The 17,241-nt window shown below is 39.9% G+C and overlaps 1 protein-coding gene across 2 annotated transcripts in view; it reads left to right on the top strand.

Annotated features, from left to right (window-relative positions):
- Window positions 1–3,790: 3,790 nt before the first annotated feature.
- Window positions 3,791–17,241, top strand: part of ern2 (endoplasmic reticulum to nucleus signaling 2) — a 29,591-nt gene continuing 16,140 nt past the window's right edge. For both annotated transcript variants that reach the window (XM_036562625.1, XM_036562624.1), the window contains exons 1-10: window positions 3,791–4,036; window positions 8,897–9,014; window positions 9,356–9,389; window positions 9,484–9,556; window positions 9,643–9,715; window positions 11,220–11,342; window positions 12,543–12,647; window positions 14,481–14,748; window positions 15,057–15,135; window positions 15,216–15,369. In XM_036562625.1, the coding sequence (XP_036418518.1) occupies window positions 3,980–4,036; window positions 8,897–9,014; window positions 9,356–9,389; window positions 9,484–9,556; window positions 9,643–9,715; window positions 11,220–11,342; window positions 12,543–12,647; window positions 14,481–14,748; window positions 15,057–15,135; window positions 15,216–15,369 (1,084 nt within the window). In that variant the 5' untranslated portion in view covers window positions 3,791–3,979. The remainder of the gene's footprint in view (window positions 4,037–8,896; window positions 9,015–9,355; window positions 9,390–9,483; window positions 9,557–9,642; window positions 9,716–11,219; window positions 11,343–12,542; window positions 12,648–14,480; window positions 14,749–15,056; window positions 15,136–15,215; window positions 15,370–17,241) is intronic.

Here is a 17,241-nt window from a genome sequence, read left to right as displayed (position 1 = left end):
TTCACCATCAATCTGAAGAACTCCTTTACACTGCAAAGAACCCTTTAATCACGCAAATGGTTTTTAGAGAGTTCATGGTTCTACATAGAACCACTTTCTTTACTAAAGAACCTTTAAACAACCATCTTTTTAAGAGTGTAGCTCTGAATAATAAGCCTTAGAGTCTAATAAGCCTGGGATTTTAAGGGGTTAGGGTGAAACGGGACAATGCAAACAGGAAGCCAACTTCAGTCTCGCAATTTTCGGAGGTCTCTCCATCACTGAAACGCCCTTGCCTGATCTATGAACTTCTTTCTCAATCTTGGTTCTTCAGATCTTCTTCTCTTTGGCTGTTTCTCAGCCATCTCTCCTTCTTAACACTGCTTGGAGTTCAGCACATGGCCTCTTCACTTCCCCCTGTTCTGTGCGCGATCACGAACCGATTGGGTGGACTAGTGCTGTTTGTCTCAGCCTGGTTTGTGTACAAACACTGCATTTTTTTTTCCGGCACACAGAACAGACATCTAGTGCACTGTGAGGAGATATTCACTGAATTTGACAAAAGTGTATTGGATTAAAATTGTATTCTGTGCCTTTCAGAAGCCAAAATGGCTACATGCAAGCTAGCACTGCTGAGCACTGAATTGACATCATAAGACTAATTTCACCAAAATGCCCCACACAAGCTAGCAGGCTTTGTCGAATTAACTGTGGTTAAGTTGCTTTTGCAGTCGTGGGCTACAATTTGAGTCGATCTTGTTGATATAGCAGTGTTGAAATCTAATAGTAGACTTATTTTCAGGCGACACCATTTCAGTGCGCAGGGGTGTTAGCATCCTTGTAGCATGAGTGTACCATTATTCATATTTTGACTGCTAAACAACATTCATTCCAAGTAACAGTGAAAATATCGAGCTTGAATTAGTATCGAGCTTGAATTATTTTTATTTACCACAAGCTGCGACGGAGGTGATTTTTGAAATGGCATGAATTTCTCTCACAGACAAAATTCCTATTCGGAAGGGATTAGTTTTCCATGGGGGGGCGTAAAGTTTGCAGTGCTTTGCATGGGATAAGAAACCTTGTCTAAATGACAGAGTTGGCAGTGGCTACTCAATTTATGGGCCACCTTTAGTCCAGAAAAGAGTAGAAATCATGCTAAAACATTTAATTTAGCCATTATTTTGCTTACCCTACCTTTAGTTCGCTGTCTTAAGTGAATGCAGTGTGTCATTAGCATCACATTAGCTTGGGAATTCAGCGCAATCAACTTCACTGCATAAAAACAAGCTTTTTCGTGTCATTTTTACATGTTCTGAGTTGTACACGTAAGACAGGATAGTAGCGTTACATATCAGCCTGATTTCAGCCACAGAGAACAGCGAGGCTGAAGTTAGCTTCGTGTTCAAGAGCAGCATTTTTTGACAGCATTTTTACTGACTTGTCAATTCAGACAGGATCAGTATGACCTGAGGTTACTTCTGCTGCTTGTTTTACAGAAGGTAACAGGCGCTGGAATCATTACTGACATGCCGCATTTGGATGGGACTAAAATCACTGAGAAACGCCAGTAAAAATCAAATTACCCCACCTCCTCATATAAAACTCATCCTGGCTGAAGAAGGCTGAAGTCTGACGAAGTTCCTAACATCCGTCAGACGCTAACTACAGTACTTCAGAGGTCTATTTCAATTTCACTTCACTCTACACCTACTGGAGGTCCTGGATAGCTTACTGGCTGTGATTAGCAGTAGGCTAGTAGCCTAATCAGTGCTTTTCAGTCAGATGTTAGCATTGGAAAACAGCATTAGCTCTGCGTCAGGGCTCTGTACTGCAGGAGGCACTGTAAAACTGCCTTGAGGTAAAATATATGTTCATATGTGTGTTATAAGCTTCAAATAAAACATGGAATGTGTTGTACATGCTTCAGTTGTCCACGTTTAGTCCAGAACCTCCAAAAACATTCATGTGAATCGTCGTTAGCTTGGTGCTAACATAATACTAGGATCTCATTTTTCCGCTTGTTTTTGACCGAGTTCTGACATTCATGGGTTTGCCACTGTTTTAAAAGAAACAACCACCTTGCATGTTAACTATTTTAAAATGAGCATGCACTCCCAGCAAACATTCAAATGTGCTGTCTATTCAGCCCATTGAAGGGAGATTCCACCAATTTTTCAAAATGGCTGCATTATTCAGTCATTCAGGTAGTCTGATGTGAATTGTTTCATTGTTTATTTTAGAGAAACTTGCCAACTCGGATTTCTTTACAGTGGTGGTGATAGGAACCAGGAGTCTACAATACAAATGCAGTATCACAGTAGCTTCAGAATTTTATATGTAATGTGATGATGTTAAAATAGTGGAAAGTTTTTTTCGTAATAAAACAGCATCTGACTGCAACGATTTTTTGTAATAACTTTCTGTGAGGTAACTTATATAGACATTAAACTCTATATCACCACCACTGTGAACAATTCTGACTCATTACAATTCTCCACAACATAACATTTCACATAAAACCATTTTGAATGACTTTGTTTCCTTCTCAGTGACTGCAGTATGAAGATTTTTGGAAACTGGAATTCCACTTTAAAAACCTGACCTTAAGCTGTTATAAAGTATGTTAAAACCTACCAGGACTGAAAAAACGATTGCCTTGGGGGCCTCAGTGCTACACAGTGTAGTGTTCTCCCTGCTTTGAAACGTTCAGCACATGAGTTTATCAAACCCTTCGTGAACGAATCAAGTGTGCTGGAACATGGACAACAAACTGTGCAGTTCAGGAACCAGGAATGCACACTGTCACTCTTATCTAAGTGAATGATATCTTAAAAATGCTTTATGCTTAAAAACATATGCCACTATCCATACCAACTTACATTAATGTTTTGTATTATTCTGTATTATTATGCCACTTCATCACATCTTATGTATATATATATATATATATATATATATATATATATATATAAATATATATGTGTGTGTGTGTGTGTGTGTTTAGAAGTCAAGTCATGTACAACTTAAATGTACTTTCCCTAACAAAAGAGAAAAATGCAGCTCCCAGTTAATGTTGACGGTGACGTCACACGCCACAGCTTTGTATCCGTTCTAAGAACAGCTCTCCTCACCCAGGTTAGGCTCATCATCCACTGATGGACTCCGCACAGACTCGGCCTCTGATCAGCGCCGCAGACTCGACCTCAGATCAGCGCCGCAGACTCGGTCTCTGATCAGCGCCGCAGACTCGGCCTCAGATCAGCGCCGCAGACTCGGCCTCTGATCAGCGCCGCAGACTCGGCCTCTGATCATCGCCACAGACTCGACCTCAGATCAGCGCCACAGACTCGGCCTCAGATCAGCGCCGCAGACTCGGCCTCTGATCAGCGCCACAGACTCGGCCTCAGATCAGCGCCGCAGACTCGGCCTCTGATCAGCGCCGCAGACTCGGCCTCTGATCATCGCCACAGACTCGACCTCAGATCAGCGCCGCAGACTCGGCCTCTGATCAGCGCCGCAGACTCGGCCTCTGATCATCGCCACAGACTCGACCTCAGATCAGCGCCGCAGACTCGGCCTCAGATCAGCGCCGCAGACTCGGCCTCTGATCAGCGCCACAGACTCGGCCTCAGATCAGCGCCACAGACTCGGCCTCAGATCAGCGCCACAGACTCGACCTCAGCGCAATTGTTATTGTTCCACATGTTCCAAAGTGACATCTAGCTCGTTCCAAGCCCCTCCCACCCCGGCGGCGCCGATTGGCTGAAGGCGCTGCCACTCAAATCGCCCACGTTGTCCCAGTCCGTCCGTCCGTCAGCTACACGGAAATGTGGAGCGGTTGTTGTTGTGAAAAAAACATGGACGCGGCGAGCGCAGCGCCGAGTTTCCTGACAGCGGCTGTGAAGCAGCTCGGCGAGCCTGGCGCTGGGAAATGTCACTGACGGGCCCGCCTGACCGCTGCTCGGTGTCACTTTGAGAGCTCCGCGGACCGGAGAGGATGGAGCGGCGGCGCTTGTGGTGTCTGTTCCTGCTCGTGTGTGTCGCGGCTTCACAGGTAAAAGGAGAAAAATAAGAAATAAACTCTTTATTTTCACTCCAGACGGAGAAGCGTCGGCGGGGGAGCAGCGCCGCGGAGGCGAGGCTTCTCTTTCGCCCGCTTCTTGTTCGAATTTCCCCGTTCCACCTTAAATGGTGGAGCCGTCGCGTTATGACATTTAAGGTGGAACAGGGAAATTCGAACAAGGAGCTGGCGAATAGTCAGCCGACTTCAGCTTGGCGGTGTGGAGGGTCTATTTTTGGTCTTGGGGTTGGGGAGGACAAGCTGGGGGGCGCAGCCATGACCGTGTGACCCCCTGTGTGAAAGTAATGAAACTAAAACCGGAGCGACTTTATGTGGGAAAGCACCTCAGATATCGAGATATATTTAACCGTGGGCTCGTGTTTTTGTTGTGTCAGACACACAGAGCCGCGTGAGGGGAAACTTTCCTCCGCGAGGCGAAGTTAAAGTTACCGTTACCGTTAAAGCCGTTGGAGCGTTGGAGAGCGCGCGCCCCGCTTTGTGCTGACGAGCTCGCGCTGCGCTGTTTTGAATGGGTGTTGTGAATCATTGTGGGACATCATTTTCCATTGTAAGAGCACTATTATCTCATTTTAGCCGGCTGAATTAACAATGAGCAGTGCTCTGTATCAGTAAGCTATGGAAGCCCATTCCCGCCATTTAACATATATATATATATATCATTATTGTTTCATTCTTTAGTGAATTGCAGTGCCATTATTTCAGAATACTAAGAGGCTGAAATACTGTCTCATTATTTTGAGATATTATCTCATTATGTTAAGATGCTAAGTCATTATTCTGAGATAAGTCATTAATTTGTGATACTATCTCATTTCTTTTGGATATTATCTAATTAATTTGAGAAACTATGTCGTTATTTTGAGATACTATCATTAGTTTGAGACACTATCTCATTATTTTGAGGTATTCTTATTAAGATACTAAGTCATTATTCCGAGATATTAAGTCATTGATTTGTGATACTATCTCATTTCTTTCAGATATTATCTAATTAATTTGAGAAACTATGTATTTATTTTGAGATACTATCATTATTTTGAGGCACTATCGCATTATTTTGAGGTATTCTTATTAAGATACTAAGTCATTATTCTGAGATACTAAGTCATTATTTTGAGATGCTGTCATTATTCTGAGATCATTATTTTGAGGAACGTTCTTGTTATTTTGAGAAGACTTTCTTATTGCTTTCTTGTTATTGATATTTAAACATATATATATTTACATTTTAATTTTAAATGCATAAAGCATTTCAAAGTAATGAGAATGTTTCTCAAAATAATCAGATAGTACCTCAAAATAATGACTCAGTAATTGACTTAAAAACGGAAAAATAATAATTAGGTCCTGGAATTTTTGTATTTTAAGTGGCGGGAATGAGCTTCCATAATAATTAGGAGGGAAGGCACAATGCTGTTATTATTGAAACCTTGAATACGTCATTCTGAGTGGTTTGATGTGAAATGCAACATTCAAGAGAAACATAGAGACTCAGATTTCTTTACAGTGGTGCTGATAGGAACCAGGAGTCACAATGTCTACAACACAAATACAGCCACTTTGTTTACTATACACAAGTACTATACACAAGGACTCTTTTGCCTTACAGCACCTTATATTTATTTCTTCGCCCAAAATAAAAGTCCATTTTTTCCAAAAAATATTTTCTGTCATAAAAAAAAACATAAAACAAAGTCTCAGACATCAGACAGCTTATTCATAACCATTTCATGTAATAACTTCATGTAAGGGAGCTTTCGGAGGCATTAAACACTTAAGAGGTCTGGTTCTCATCGCCACCACTGTGAACAATTGTAAGCCTGCAGGTTTCTCAAGAACTCGAGTCAAACCACTTGGAATGACTTTGTTTACATCCTATTAAAGTATGCAGACGTTCTTAGAAATTGGTGGAATTCTCATTTAAGATGAACATCTTAGGCCATCATACCCAAACTACTCAAACACCACTCTACAGGAAGAAATACACAGTTCACATTGCCTCAGTTTGTGCTATTTCAGGACAGATTTGTTACAGTATGGGATTGGATTCATTGTTTTTTTTCATCTGATATACAGTGCAGCATTTATGCCGATATTGACCTGATATCGATACCTGGTATCAGATCAGTACCCTCTCTAACAAGTGGTATTCTTGACTAATAACTAGCAAAATGTATTTTTTTGATTGTTTGTGCCTGATTATTGTGACAGTTTTGAGAAGATTTTGGCTTAAAACCTATTTTAAAATGCATTCATAGCAGAGAGGAACATTCAGGGCCCTGTAAGGCAAAATAGAACCCATGAAAAATTATAATACTTAAAACTTAGACTTTAAAATTGTAGTACAAACTTCAGATTGATCATTACTTTACAATAACAAACATTCCATATGAAAACTCAGAAGACAAGCATAGATTCACTGGTGAATAAAATGGATATGTTTGCATTCCCCTGGTTCGTCTCACCGCTACTGTGAAGAAAACAAAGTGGAAAGTTTCACAATGAACCATTTCACATCCAGCCACTCTGAATGACCTTCTTTCCATCTCAATGACTGAATTATGCCAACATTTTTAAAAATTCCCTTAAATTGCTTTATCTTTTCAAGTCATCCAGTGGTGTGAGTGATTCATGCCATACACCAATACACACTTTAATGTGCGTTTAGTTGGACGGAGGCAGAGAAGGAGAGATATTTAGGTGTTCACTACTTTTAACAAGAATTGAAAAATTGAGTGTTTCATATTACGGAGGAAAAATGAAGTTTTGTGTTTCGTTAATTAGGAGCTTGAAAAGCCATTGTACCACCAGTCTATGCGATGCAAATAAAGGTGTGGCCCGTCCCGCCGACACTGTTTAGTGAATTGTGCTCATGTTCAGTTAAAGTGGATGGCTATATCCTTCACACACACTGTTCTCAGCCTTTCAAGTGTAGTGCATGTGTGCTTTGCTCAACGGCTGTTGAGCAGGATATCCTGGTTAATGCTAGCGTATTGCAGTCTACACACACACACACACCTTGGGAACACAGTGGATGTTTCAGACAGCATATCAGGTGTCAATTATTTTTAAACAGTGTGATCTTTAACAGTGCTACTAGATAATGTTCTCTTTCTGGTGTGTTACTTTATTCATTTTTCTTACAAAATGACTTTTGAATGAACACCACTAAATGGTTTGATTTCCTTTCTTTCCCCATAAGTTCTAAGGATTGTTCTGTGGCTCAAGGCTGAGGGAAGGTGTTGAGTTGGAAGCGCAAACAACTGAAGCATGTGATGCACACTGTGACGTTATACTAAGTTCTATGCCTAATAACACCCTTTTCCAGTTAACCAAATAGTTTGCATTATGTGAATGTGTCTTCAGAAAGTCGTGACTAGTGAACAGATTATATGGGCAGTGCAATGTGGACAAAGAATAATACAGCGACCTCTCAATTAACATTGTTAACTGTTGACTGCGTCAACAACAAATGTGAAATGTGATTTTGAAAACTAAGTATTCCGCAAAAATCAGAGACCAGCCTTTATTGATGTAATTTCCAGTCAAAAAAGCCATTAAATACACATTAACGAAACATTTATTTAATGGAAAATTACACAGAAGCTTCCAACAGTAAGTATAGTATCAAATCTATCAGTATTTAAATCATCCACTGTTTACTTTTAAGCACTGCCATTTCCTAACTCACACCAATGTGTGACTCCAAACGCTTTTGCCAAAAACATCACTGACATTATGTTCCCCTTCAAAGAGACACCAACATTCACACAAGCAGCTATCCAAACTCCCTTTAGCTGACTTGCAGATTTCTTTCTCATGTTAATCTAAAGTGGCTGAAGGAAACATTTATGAGGAGATTAGATGCAAGGTAACCTCCATGTATAAGCATGTGGGATATACATGCTTATGTATACATACACACACATATATGCTTTCAGAACTATATAACGTACATTTTAGTTCCAGAGTAGTTACAAAGGAGAATAAGTGAAAAACAGGAGTTTCCAAAACCAGTTTTCTTAAAATTAAAATTTAAATTATTAAAAGATACAGAAAACGGGACTCCTAACAACCACACAAGACCTGGTAGACACCAAAACTGCCCCCATCAGATAAACAGCACTTAAAGCTTTCATCTTTGAGAGAGAGGAGAAAATCAAGCTGCTTCAGATCTGAAAGCATCCACTGGTGTTTCTGTCCATCCTTCCACTGTGAGAAGACGACTCAGCGCTGTGGGTCTGAAAGGATGTGTAGCTGTCAAGAAGCCTCACTGAGAAAAGGAGACGGACACATCAAACAAAGAAGCTGAACAATGGACTGACCACCCCAGAGTCCAGACCTCAACACCACTGAATGTGTTTATTACTTGGATTGTGTGAAGTAGAAAATGCAACCAACTTCTCAGACTGAACTTTGGAGGTGTAGAAAAATATCCCTCCAGATAAAAAAAGAATATGAGCTGTAATAAAGGTAAACAGCAGATGATCTCAATACTGAAAAAAATGATATTATATTTAGTTGTTGAGGCTTCTGTGTATTTTTCATGTATATTTATATGTCTGATTTTTCCTGATGCAGAAAAAATAAACAAATTGTACTTACTGTCTGCTTTGACTAGAAATTGGGTCTTTCAGTTTTGGACAGCTCGGTACAACTAAACATAAAATAAAAATTTAAATTGCACCCTACTGTAAGCAAACGCTGTATTAGTCTAAACTGTGCACAAAAGACAATATTTTGGATATTAATGTCTTTTATTATGTTTTTTTTTTTCTGTTTCAGGTAAACAGTCTTTAAACTCTAAAAATCACTCTTCTCTCTTCCTTTCAGTGTGCAGGAAGCAGCTCAGTTACTCTCCCTGAATCTCTGCTTTTTGTCTCTACGCTGGATGGTAGTTTACATGCTGTGAGCAAAAAAACAGGGGATATCAAGTGGACACTGAAGGAAGGTACCTGCATACATTTATGCTGCTGCAAATTCTCTTATCTCTCTGTTTCTCCCCCTTTTGAATGTTGTGTAGATTTTTACCTCTTGAAGGCTAACGCTATGGTTGTGGGTCCACACCTCCTTGTCATTTCTCATTCTTACTTACATGTAAGTCCCAGAGTAGTTATAAATATGGCATAGTTACTGAATAACAAGCCTTCAGTTTAATAAATGAAGAATAAGCCTGGGGTTCAAGGAGTTACTAGGGAATGTATAAGTATTCATTCATTCTTTTTCATTAATTTCATTCAGTATGGATTTTAAGTATGTCCAAATAATCTTGTCATTTCACTTCTCTCCCAGATCCCATCATCCAAGTTCCAGTTTATTTGCCAGAGTAAGCATGTGTCGCTGTTTCTTTTAATCTGTTTGTTTTTTGTCTTTGTATGTATGAGTCTGTTTATCTGAATGCCACGACTTTTCTTCTGTAGACCAGGTTTCCTCCCTGACCCTAATGATGGCAGCCTGTATGTGCTTGGAGGCAAAAACAAAGAAGGTCTTATGGTGAGTGTATTGATCCACCTCCGTCGGTTTCTGTGAATTTTAAAGATGTGCTTTTGTAAACAAAGAGATGTTTCTTCTCTGTGCAGAAACTGCCCTTCACTATTCCCGAGCTGGTCCATTCATCTCCATGCAGAAGCTCAGATGGAATCCTTTACACTGGTAAATCATCCTGCTGACTTCTAGTTTTTGCATGATTTTTGTCATTTGCTCTAGACCCCATGTGTCAAACACAAGGTCCGCGGTCTTACACAATCCTATCCGGCCCGCAAAAGTATTTTAATTTTCTATTAATATTAGCTCGTTTCACAGTGAGCTGCACTACAGTCCCCAGCATGCACTGCAACGTAATGTGCTCCGACTCTCCTACCCCAACAATAATCTATGGGACAGCGGTTACACCTCAGTTCTGCACTATTCTACGCAGTTCCACACCAGTCATATCACCAAACACACCAACTGCAGTTCAGCCAATATAAACACCAACGTTAGCTCAGAAATTGAAGCAAAGAAAGGATGCCAGGTATCTAGGTTTAAAAGACTGAGCTCCTGGGGACATTTAGATTTTGAATATTTTAAGTATTAATGTAATATTTCAAGGTCTACTACAAGCACCTATATTTTACTGTTGAAGTGTATTTTGAATAAACAATGGTCAGTTTTTTAGCAAAATGTTAATTAATTTTTTTTTTAATGTGGCCCTTTTAATGGCTGAGTTTGACCAGCAAGTTCTTATCCAAGCATAATTGATAGGCCAGGACAAAGCTCATTAGCATTTACTCATTATTCTGTTACAAAAAACATGAAAGTAGATGGTATGCAGAAAATATTCATGCAGCATCAGGATGGAATAATGTGTAATGGACCATTGTACATTGAGGAAAAAAAACAAGTGATTTTTGTAAAAGAATAACCAGTGACGTCATATAGACTCTTTGGCAACTCATTGTTGACCTATTGCAGTTGTATCAGCTAACTTTGACACAGTGTTGATGTATTCACCAAAATCTTTCAAGTTCAGGAGTTCAAGAGGCTTTATTGTAATTTCAGCTATATACAAGTGCACAGTGAAAGAAAGTGCAAGACAATACAATATACACTGCAGACAATACAGCACAATAAATGCAAAAGACTTACAATAAATACAGGAACACAGTACACAGTACTGAGAGTATGTAGATTGCGCAATGCAGGATGTAACATACTATGACATAGTCTAGCATTTATGAGCATAGCAGTTACTGAGGTAGCAACCAGAACAACAGCAACGGCATACAGTATTTGGATGAGACAGTATTCTAGCAGCCAAATTGTTATAGAAATGTATCATTATCATCAGTATCATTGCTGTGAAGATCATTATGCTGTTCCACCTTTTGTGCAAACTAATATCCTTTTATTAGGGGAGTCAGTGTTTACTTTGAGTTCATGAGTAAGGGCAGTGCCTGTTGGGCATGTTTAACTGAACTGCTCAGAACAAGAGTTCCTGTTTAAACTAGCTTTACAAAGGTCAGAAATGTTTAGGAAGGAATGCTTGAGGCTTGCCAGCTCTTCTTAAACTGAGCCGCTCAAGAAATGAGCTTTAAAAAGACAACCTGGTGACCTTGTAAGCTTTTTTGATAGTCTTGCATAGTCTTGACTCACTGTGTTTGCTTGTTTGACGCAGGTAAAAAACAAGACACATGGTTTGTGGTGGATCCCCAGACAGGTGAAAAACAGACAAGTTTAAGCACTTCTTCCTCCGACTCCATCTGTCCTTCTGCTCCTCTCCTCTACATTGGACGCACAGGTTAGCACACGCACAGCATCCATTTCTGCCCAACAGACCTATTTCTGCATTCGTTTCCATAGTAAACATACAGTAATTTGAAGTAGTATTTAAACTAAATTAGATAAATAAAGGCAAATAATCAGCAGAATGAGTGCACAGGGACTCAGTGCTCAAGGGCCAATTTTCCCAGACCCAGATTAGGCCCAGATCATTCACCACTAGCTGGTAAACTAGCATTAAGAGTTGGCAGTAAGAGTCACCCTGCATTCACACCGGCAGCGATGCGACAAAGTGGCCGGAGGTCATTCATTTTCAATGAGAGCTGGCGATTTCCGGCGACAGGAGGCGGCACGAACGTTAGAGACACAAAGTGGGCGGAGTCGGCAACGCGGCAAAGTTGAGCTGAGTTTAACTTTACACAAATAAGGAGCGAAGTGTTGTGGAGATTACCAATAGGAATTAAGGAATTGAGCCAGAGAACTCTTCAGTGTCTTCTGGGTTTCTCAGACGCTAGAGGGCGCTCCCGAGCAAGTCCGAAATGAATGGGTTGAAATTGAGCATTTGAGCAAATGCAATTATTTCCTGAACAATGAATAGCATTAAACATTTTAACACTGCTTTTACATTTTAAGAGCTTTTAGACTCGAGTTATAGGAGTTTAAAACGGCACCTCATGTACGTCCATGACGTCAGTGAGCGCGAACAGCCAATGAGCTGCTCCGCTCGCCAACCAATCAGCACTCACTGGCAGTAATGCCCGCCTTCTGCTGCACAAAACCCGTTTGCTGTAGAAAAAAGGAAAAACATAGGTAAGTTTTCTTTGCTTTTTTTAGTGAAATACATCCTTCTACCTTCTAAAATTAAAGAAACGTTCTGGGAAAATGATTAGAAACTATTTTAACTTTTCGTTTTTAGCTGTTGAGCCCCATTTACTCCCATTCATTGAGGACTCCCTCGCGGGCGCCCTCTGCTGTTTAGCAGTCGAGTTTTTGTATAATGAGGGGAAAGGGAATATTAACCATACCATGCTAATGAAAAAAAAAGAGCTGTAGAAGAAACATCAAAGTCCATGTTGTGCACATGCACACACAAAAAACACTGGACAGTTACCAAGATATTAAAATTTGTATACATAATGTCTACAGTCCAGCTCTCTCGATAAATACTCATAATGTCCACTGTAACCATTTCCCTTTCCTCTAATGTGCTTGCCTCTAGAGTACATGATCACCATGTATGACACAAAAACACAGGAGCTAAGGTGGAACGCCACCTACAACGACTACTCTGCTCCTCTCTACGATGATCAGAAATACGACTACAGTAAGTTCCACATAGACACACACATTCAGCATATAATAGCTCAGTGTCACAATATGAAAAATTAAACACCAACATGTGAGTTATATCACATGCAAGGCACTAGCTTCTTCATTGTGACCTGTATCATTCACATGCCATGAATAGAATCATTTTATAGTAATTGTTGCTACATTAATGGCATGTCTATGTGGGGAAATTGTTTGATCACTAGAGTTTTTGATTGCTTTCCAACTTCAGACCCAAAGGGAAGTTAAAATAAGCAAAAATTATGAAAGTGTGAAAACTGTGCCCTGCCTTTTTAACATGGTTGACTAAGCACTTGAGAGAAGAACTAGTTTAACATAGATGCATCTTTTTACACTGTTACCTCACTCTAAGCTTGTGGAAAATAATCACCAGTTTTGCACTGTGTTGTAACTTCCTACTACTAGCCTTTCTTACAGAGGGCCTAGACCACTGAAGTGATGTTGTCATTCTATAGTTGGTGTCATTGCCATATTAGAAACTCTGGGTCTAAGCTGTTCTTTTCTATGGCAAAAATGAATGGGATTTTCAAAAACACTGCTGTGTGGTCAAGAAAAAAAAATGTTACAAACTTGATACGAAAAATACCCCAAAACAAATCAGCAAGCTTTGTCAAGTGTGGTAGTCAAGTTGCTTTGGCATTAGTAGAGTACATTAGGAGCAATACAGTCAGAGCAGGTGGTGTTATTATATAATAGTAGTTTAATAGTAGACTTACTGTCATGTGTATGTAGGACATGTCAGGGTGTGATAGTGGTGATTTTCGAAAATCCTATTTTACCCATAGAGAAATCTAGCTTGGACCCAGTTATGGGCATGATGCCAACCTCAGACAACACACAACTCTCAGTACTAAATAAACTGTAGTTCAGAAGTTTGGAATCAGAAAATTGGAATCTCTATTTTCAGTAACATAATACATAATACTATTTTTTGCACGTGTATATATGTATCTGTGTGTATATATATATATATATATATATATATATATATATATATATATATATATATATATATCCTTGTTTCTACGCTCATTTTCCATTTTATCAGCTCCACTTACTATATAGGTGCACTTTGTAGTTCTACAATTACAGACTGAAGTTAGTGTGTCTTGCGCTGGTCTGAGTGGATCAGACACAGCAGTGCTGCTGGAGTTTTTAAACACCTCAGTGTCACTGCTGGACTGAGAATAGTCCACCAACCAAAAATATCCAGCCAACAGTGTCCTGTGGGCAGCGTCCTGTGACCACTGATGAAGGACTAGAGGATGACCAACAGAAACCGTGCAGCAGCAGATGAGCTATCGTCTCTGACTTTACATCTACAAGGTGGACTGACAAGGTAGGAGTGTCTAATAGAGTGGACAGTGAGTGGACACAGTGCCAGCAGCACTGCTGTGTCTGATCCACTTGTACCAGCACAACACACACTAACACACCACCACCACGTCAGTGTTACGACAGTGCTGCTCTGTGAGGGTCCATGGGGGTCCTGACCACTGAAGAACAGGGTAAAGGGGGGCTAACAAAGTATGCAGAGAAACAGATGGACTACAGTCTGTAACTGTAGAACTACAAAGTGCACCTATATAGTAAGTGGAGCTGATAAAATGGACAAAGAGTGTAGAAACAAGGAGGTGGTCATGATGTTATGCCTGATCGGTGCGCATATATATATATATATGTATATATATATATATATATATTTAGGAAGAGAGTGAGTATGTGTCATATTTGAGTCACTTTTTTGTATGTGTTTGTGGTCATACCCCGAATGTTTTTAATTGATATGCGTATGCGTATGTATCAGAGATGTCCCACTTTGCGTCCAGTGGGGATGGCCTGGTGGTGACTGTGGATCGGGACTCTGGTGAGGTTCTGTGGATGCAGAAGTTTGACTCTCCGGTGGCTGGGTTCTACTTATGGACCCAAGACAGCCTGCGCCGAGCACCGCACTTGACTGTAGCCACAGAAACTCTGAGATACCTTACATTCACTGCCCAGAACACTCAGTCTCACACCATGAGATGGGCCTACCAGTTCACCCAGGAGCAGCACAGCACCAAGACACACCTTGTGTAAGACATCCACTGCTGTGCATGTTGATATTAATATTCAAAATATCTCATATTTTAGAAATGGCTGTCAGTTCCCAAGGCAGATAAATAGACAATACATCAGTACAAATAGATAATTACAGTATATTAATTACCACTTACTAACATCTTGTTGTTCTCAGAAAAAGAAAGTTATTTATTAATAAATTAAGAAAATAATCACTAACATGACAAACTCTTGAACAGTAGTGTATATACACATATGGAGATGCAGTGAATGTGGTTTGGTTTTTTTGGTAATATTTATTTATTTATTTATTTATTTTCAGTCCTACACTGTATGTTGGGAAGATGGATTCACATCTTTATGCTTCCACTTCGCTTGTGCATGAAGGAGTTGCTGTAGTGGTAAGTTCCACTCTCAGTCATTCATTACCACTAGTGAACCAAGTTGACCCTTCACTGACCTTTTCCTTTCACCATGGCAGCCTCATGGCCTCACTGTGGCACGGATTGAGGGGCCAATCACGGCTGATGTAACAGTGGGGAATGGGCGGAGCGAGTGTGAAATCACACCAAGCACTGAAGTAAAGTATCCGCCAGGAAGCACCAACCCTCTGCAGAACCAGTGGCTGCTGATAGGTTTGTTCTACACACTAGCCCTCATAACACATACACATGCAATGCATATAAGACGTAAAAGCACGGACACTTAATTGAATTTGCTATGACAAAGTAACACATCCCTTTTTGTATGGAGCCTCAGAACTGAAGCCTTACCATAGATATTTGCAATGGTTATGTTGTGATAGATTTAAACCCACAGCATTAGTTGAGATAGTAATAAGCTAAATGTATACAAAACCATCATTTACAGTGTACTTTGTATCGAGAGATGTCTGTCCCGTACCCTAACCGAGGGGTCGGCAACATGTGGCTCCGGAGCCTCATGCGGCTCTTTTACTGCTCCACAGCAGAATTAGATTTTAGGTAAAAATAAAATAATCCTCCTTTGCAGTAAAATAAAGCTCTGCAGATCGTTCAAACACAGTTTTAACAATAAATGGTCTTAAACGTTGGAGTTATTGTAGCCTATGACTGCTAATTCACCGAAGGTTGGCGCACAGACTGCTGGTCGCCACTGCAACGCAGACAAAAATCTCACCTAGCTATTAGCTGACGAAAAGGCACAGAGAAACAATTAAGATGAACATCGATAATTTGGAGACAAATGAACTCATTTGCGTTTATAATCACTCCAGCTGGTTTCCTGATATGTTTAATCTGCAACAAGAAACTGTCAAACACTAAAAAGTTGTGAAGATGAAGTCAGTTTCTCATTCACCAGGTTCTTATTCAAATTGTCCCGTTCCGTCTTAAATGGTAAAGCAGTTGCATTCTGGTACCTCAGGCAGTTAAGGTGGAATGGGAAAATTAGAACAAAAAGCTGGCGAATGAGAAGCTGAAAAGCCGAACGTTGAGAGACAATTACAAGAAACTATTCTACTTTTGTGGTAAAAGGTTTTCTGGTGGAGATGCGAGAAAAACGGCAACGTTGTAGCAGAGCAAAGTAAGTCTGCGTTATTTTTAGCCTTTATTTAGTCGTTAATTTAATATTTTACATTTACATTTATGGCATTTACAATTTACATTACATTTACGCTCTTATCCAGAGCGACTTATAATTTGACCTTTTACATTTTACACAGGTAGGCGAAGGTAGTGTTAGGAGTCTTGCCCAAGGACTCTTATTGGTATAGTGTAGGGTGCTAACCCAGACAGGGGATTGAACCGTTTTATACTATTATTATTAAACTAGTACATCGGCACATACTGAGACATATTTACAGCCAAGATGGAAAAAAGGACATAAAACATTGTGGCTCCCAAGGTGGTTTGATTTTTGTTGAAAGGACAAAATGTCTCTTCTTAACATTTGGGTTGCGACCTCTGATCTAACTCCTAAGTTTATACTTGTAAAAATAATACTTATATTTTTTGGGGTTTTTTTTCAATATTTTTTTCTTAAAATATCATTTTTGAAGCTGAATAATTTAGATTTATCATGACTTTAGTTGTTAAAAAAAACACATTTTCATGACACTACAGCAACATGAGTTTTAATCCATAGGTGGAGCCTTATTTTAGCCACGCCCCTGCATTTTAGAGCAGTAAATGTGTCCCAGAGTCTGAATATTAATGTGTAACATTAAGAATTGCCACTTTCGTAACACAGAAATGTGTTTTGAACCAGATCAGAAGAATGATCCATATAATGCTCATTAAAACGTTTTAATCAGCAATTATGTATAAAAACAATAGACAAACACTCGTGGGAGACCACTGTAAACATTCAAACTGTGAAGTTAGACTGAAGACTATTGAAGACAATATGAGCTAATAATAAAAAGCCCTTTGCCTGCCAGATGAAGACGAGATCGTGAAAATGGTGTGCAGACCGCTGATCTAGATGCAGTAGCTTTTTCCACATTCACTGATTCACATAAAGACCTA

This window comes from Colossoma macropomum, unplaced genomic scaffold, assembly GCF_904425465.1.
Source record: "Colossoma macropomum unplaced genomic scaffold, Colossoma_macropomum, whole genome shotgun sequence".
Classification (NCBI taxonomy): Eukaryota; Metazoa; Chordata; class Actinopteri; order Characiformes; family Serrasalmidae; genus Colossoma; species Colossoma macropomum.
Note: the sequence above shows the minus strand (reverse complement) of the source record. Positions and strands in the feature narration are given on the sequence as shown.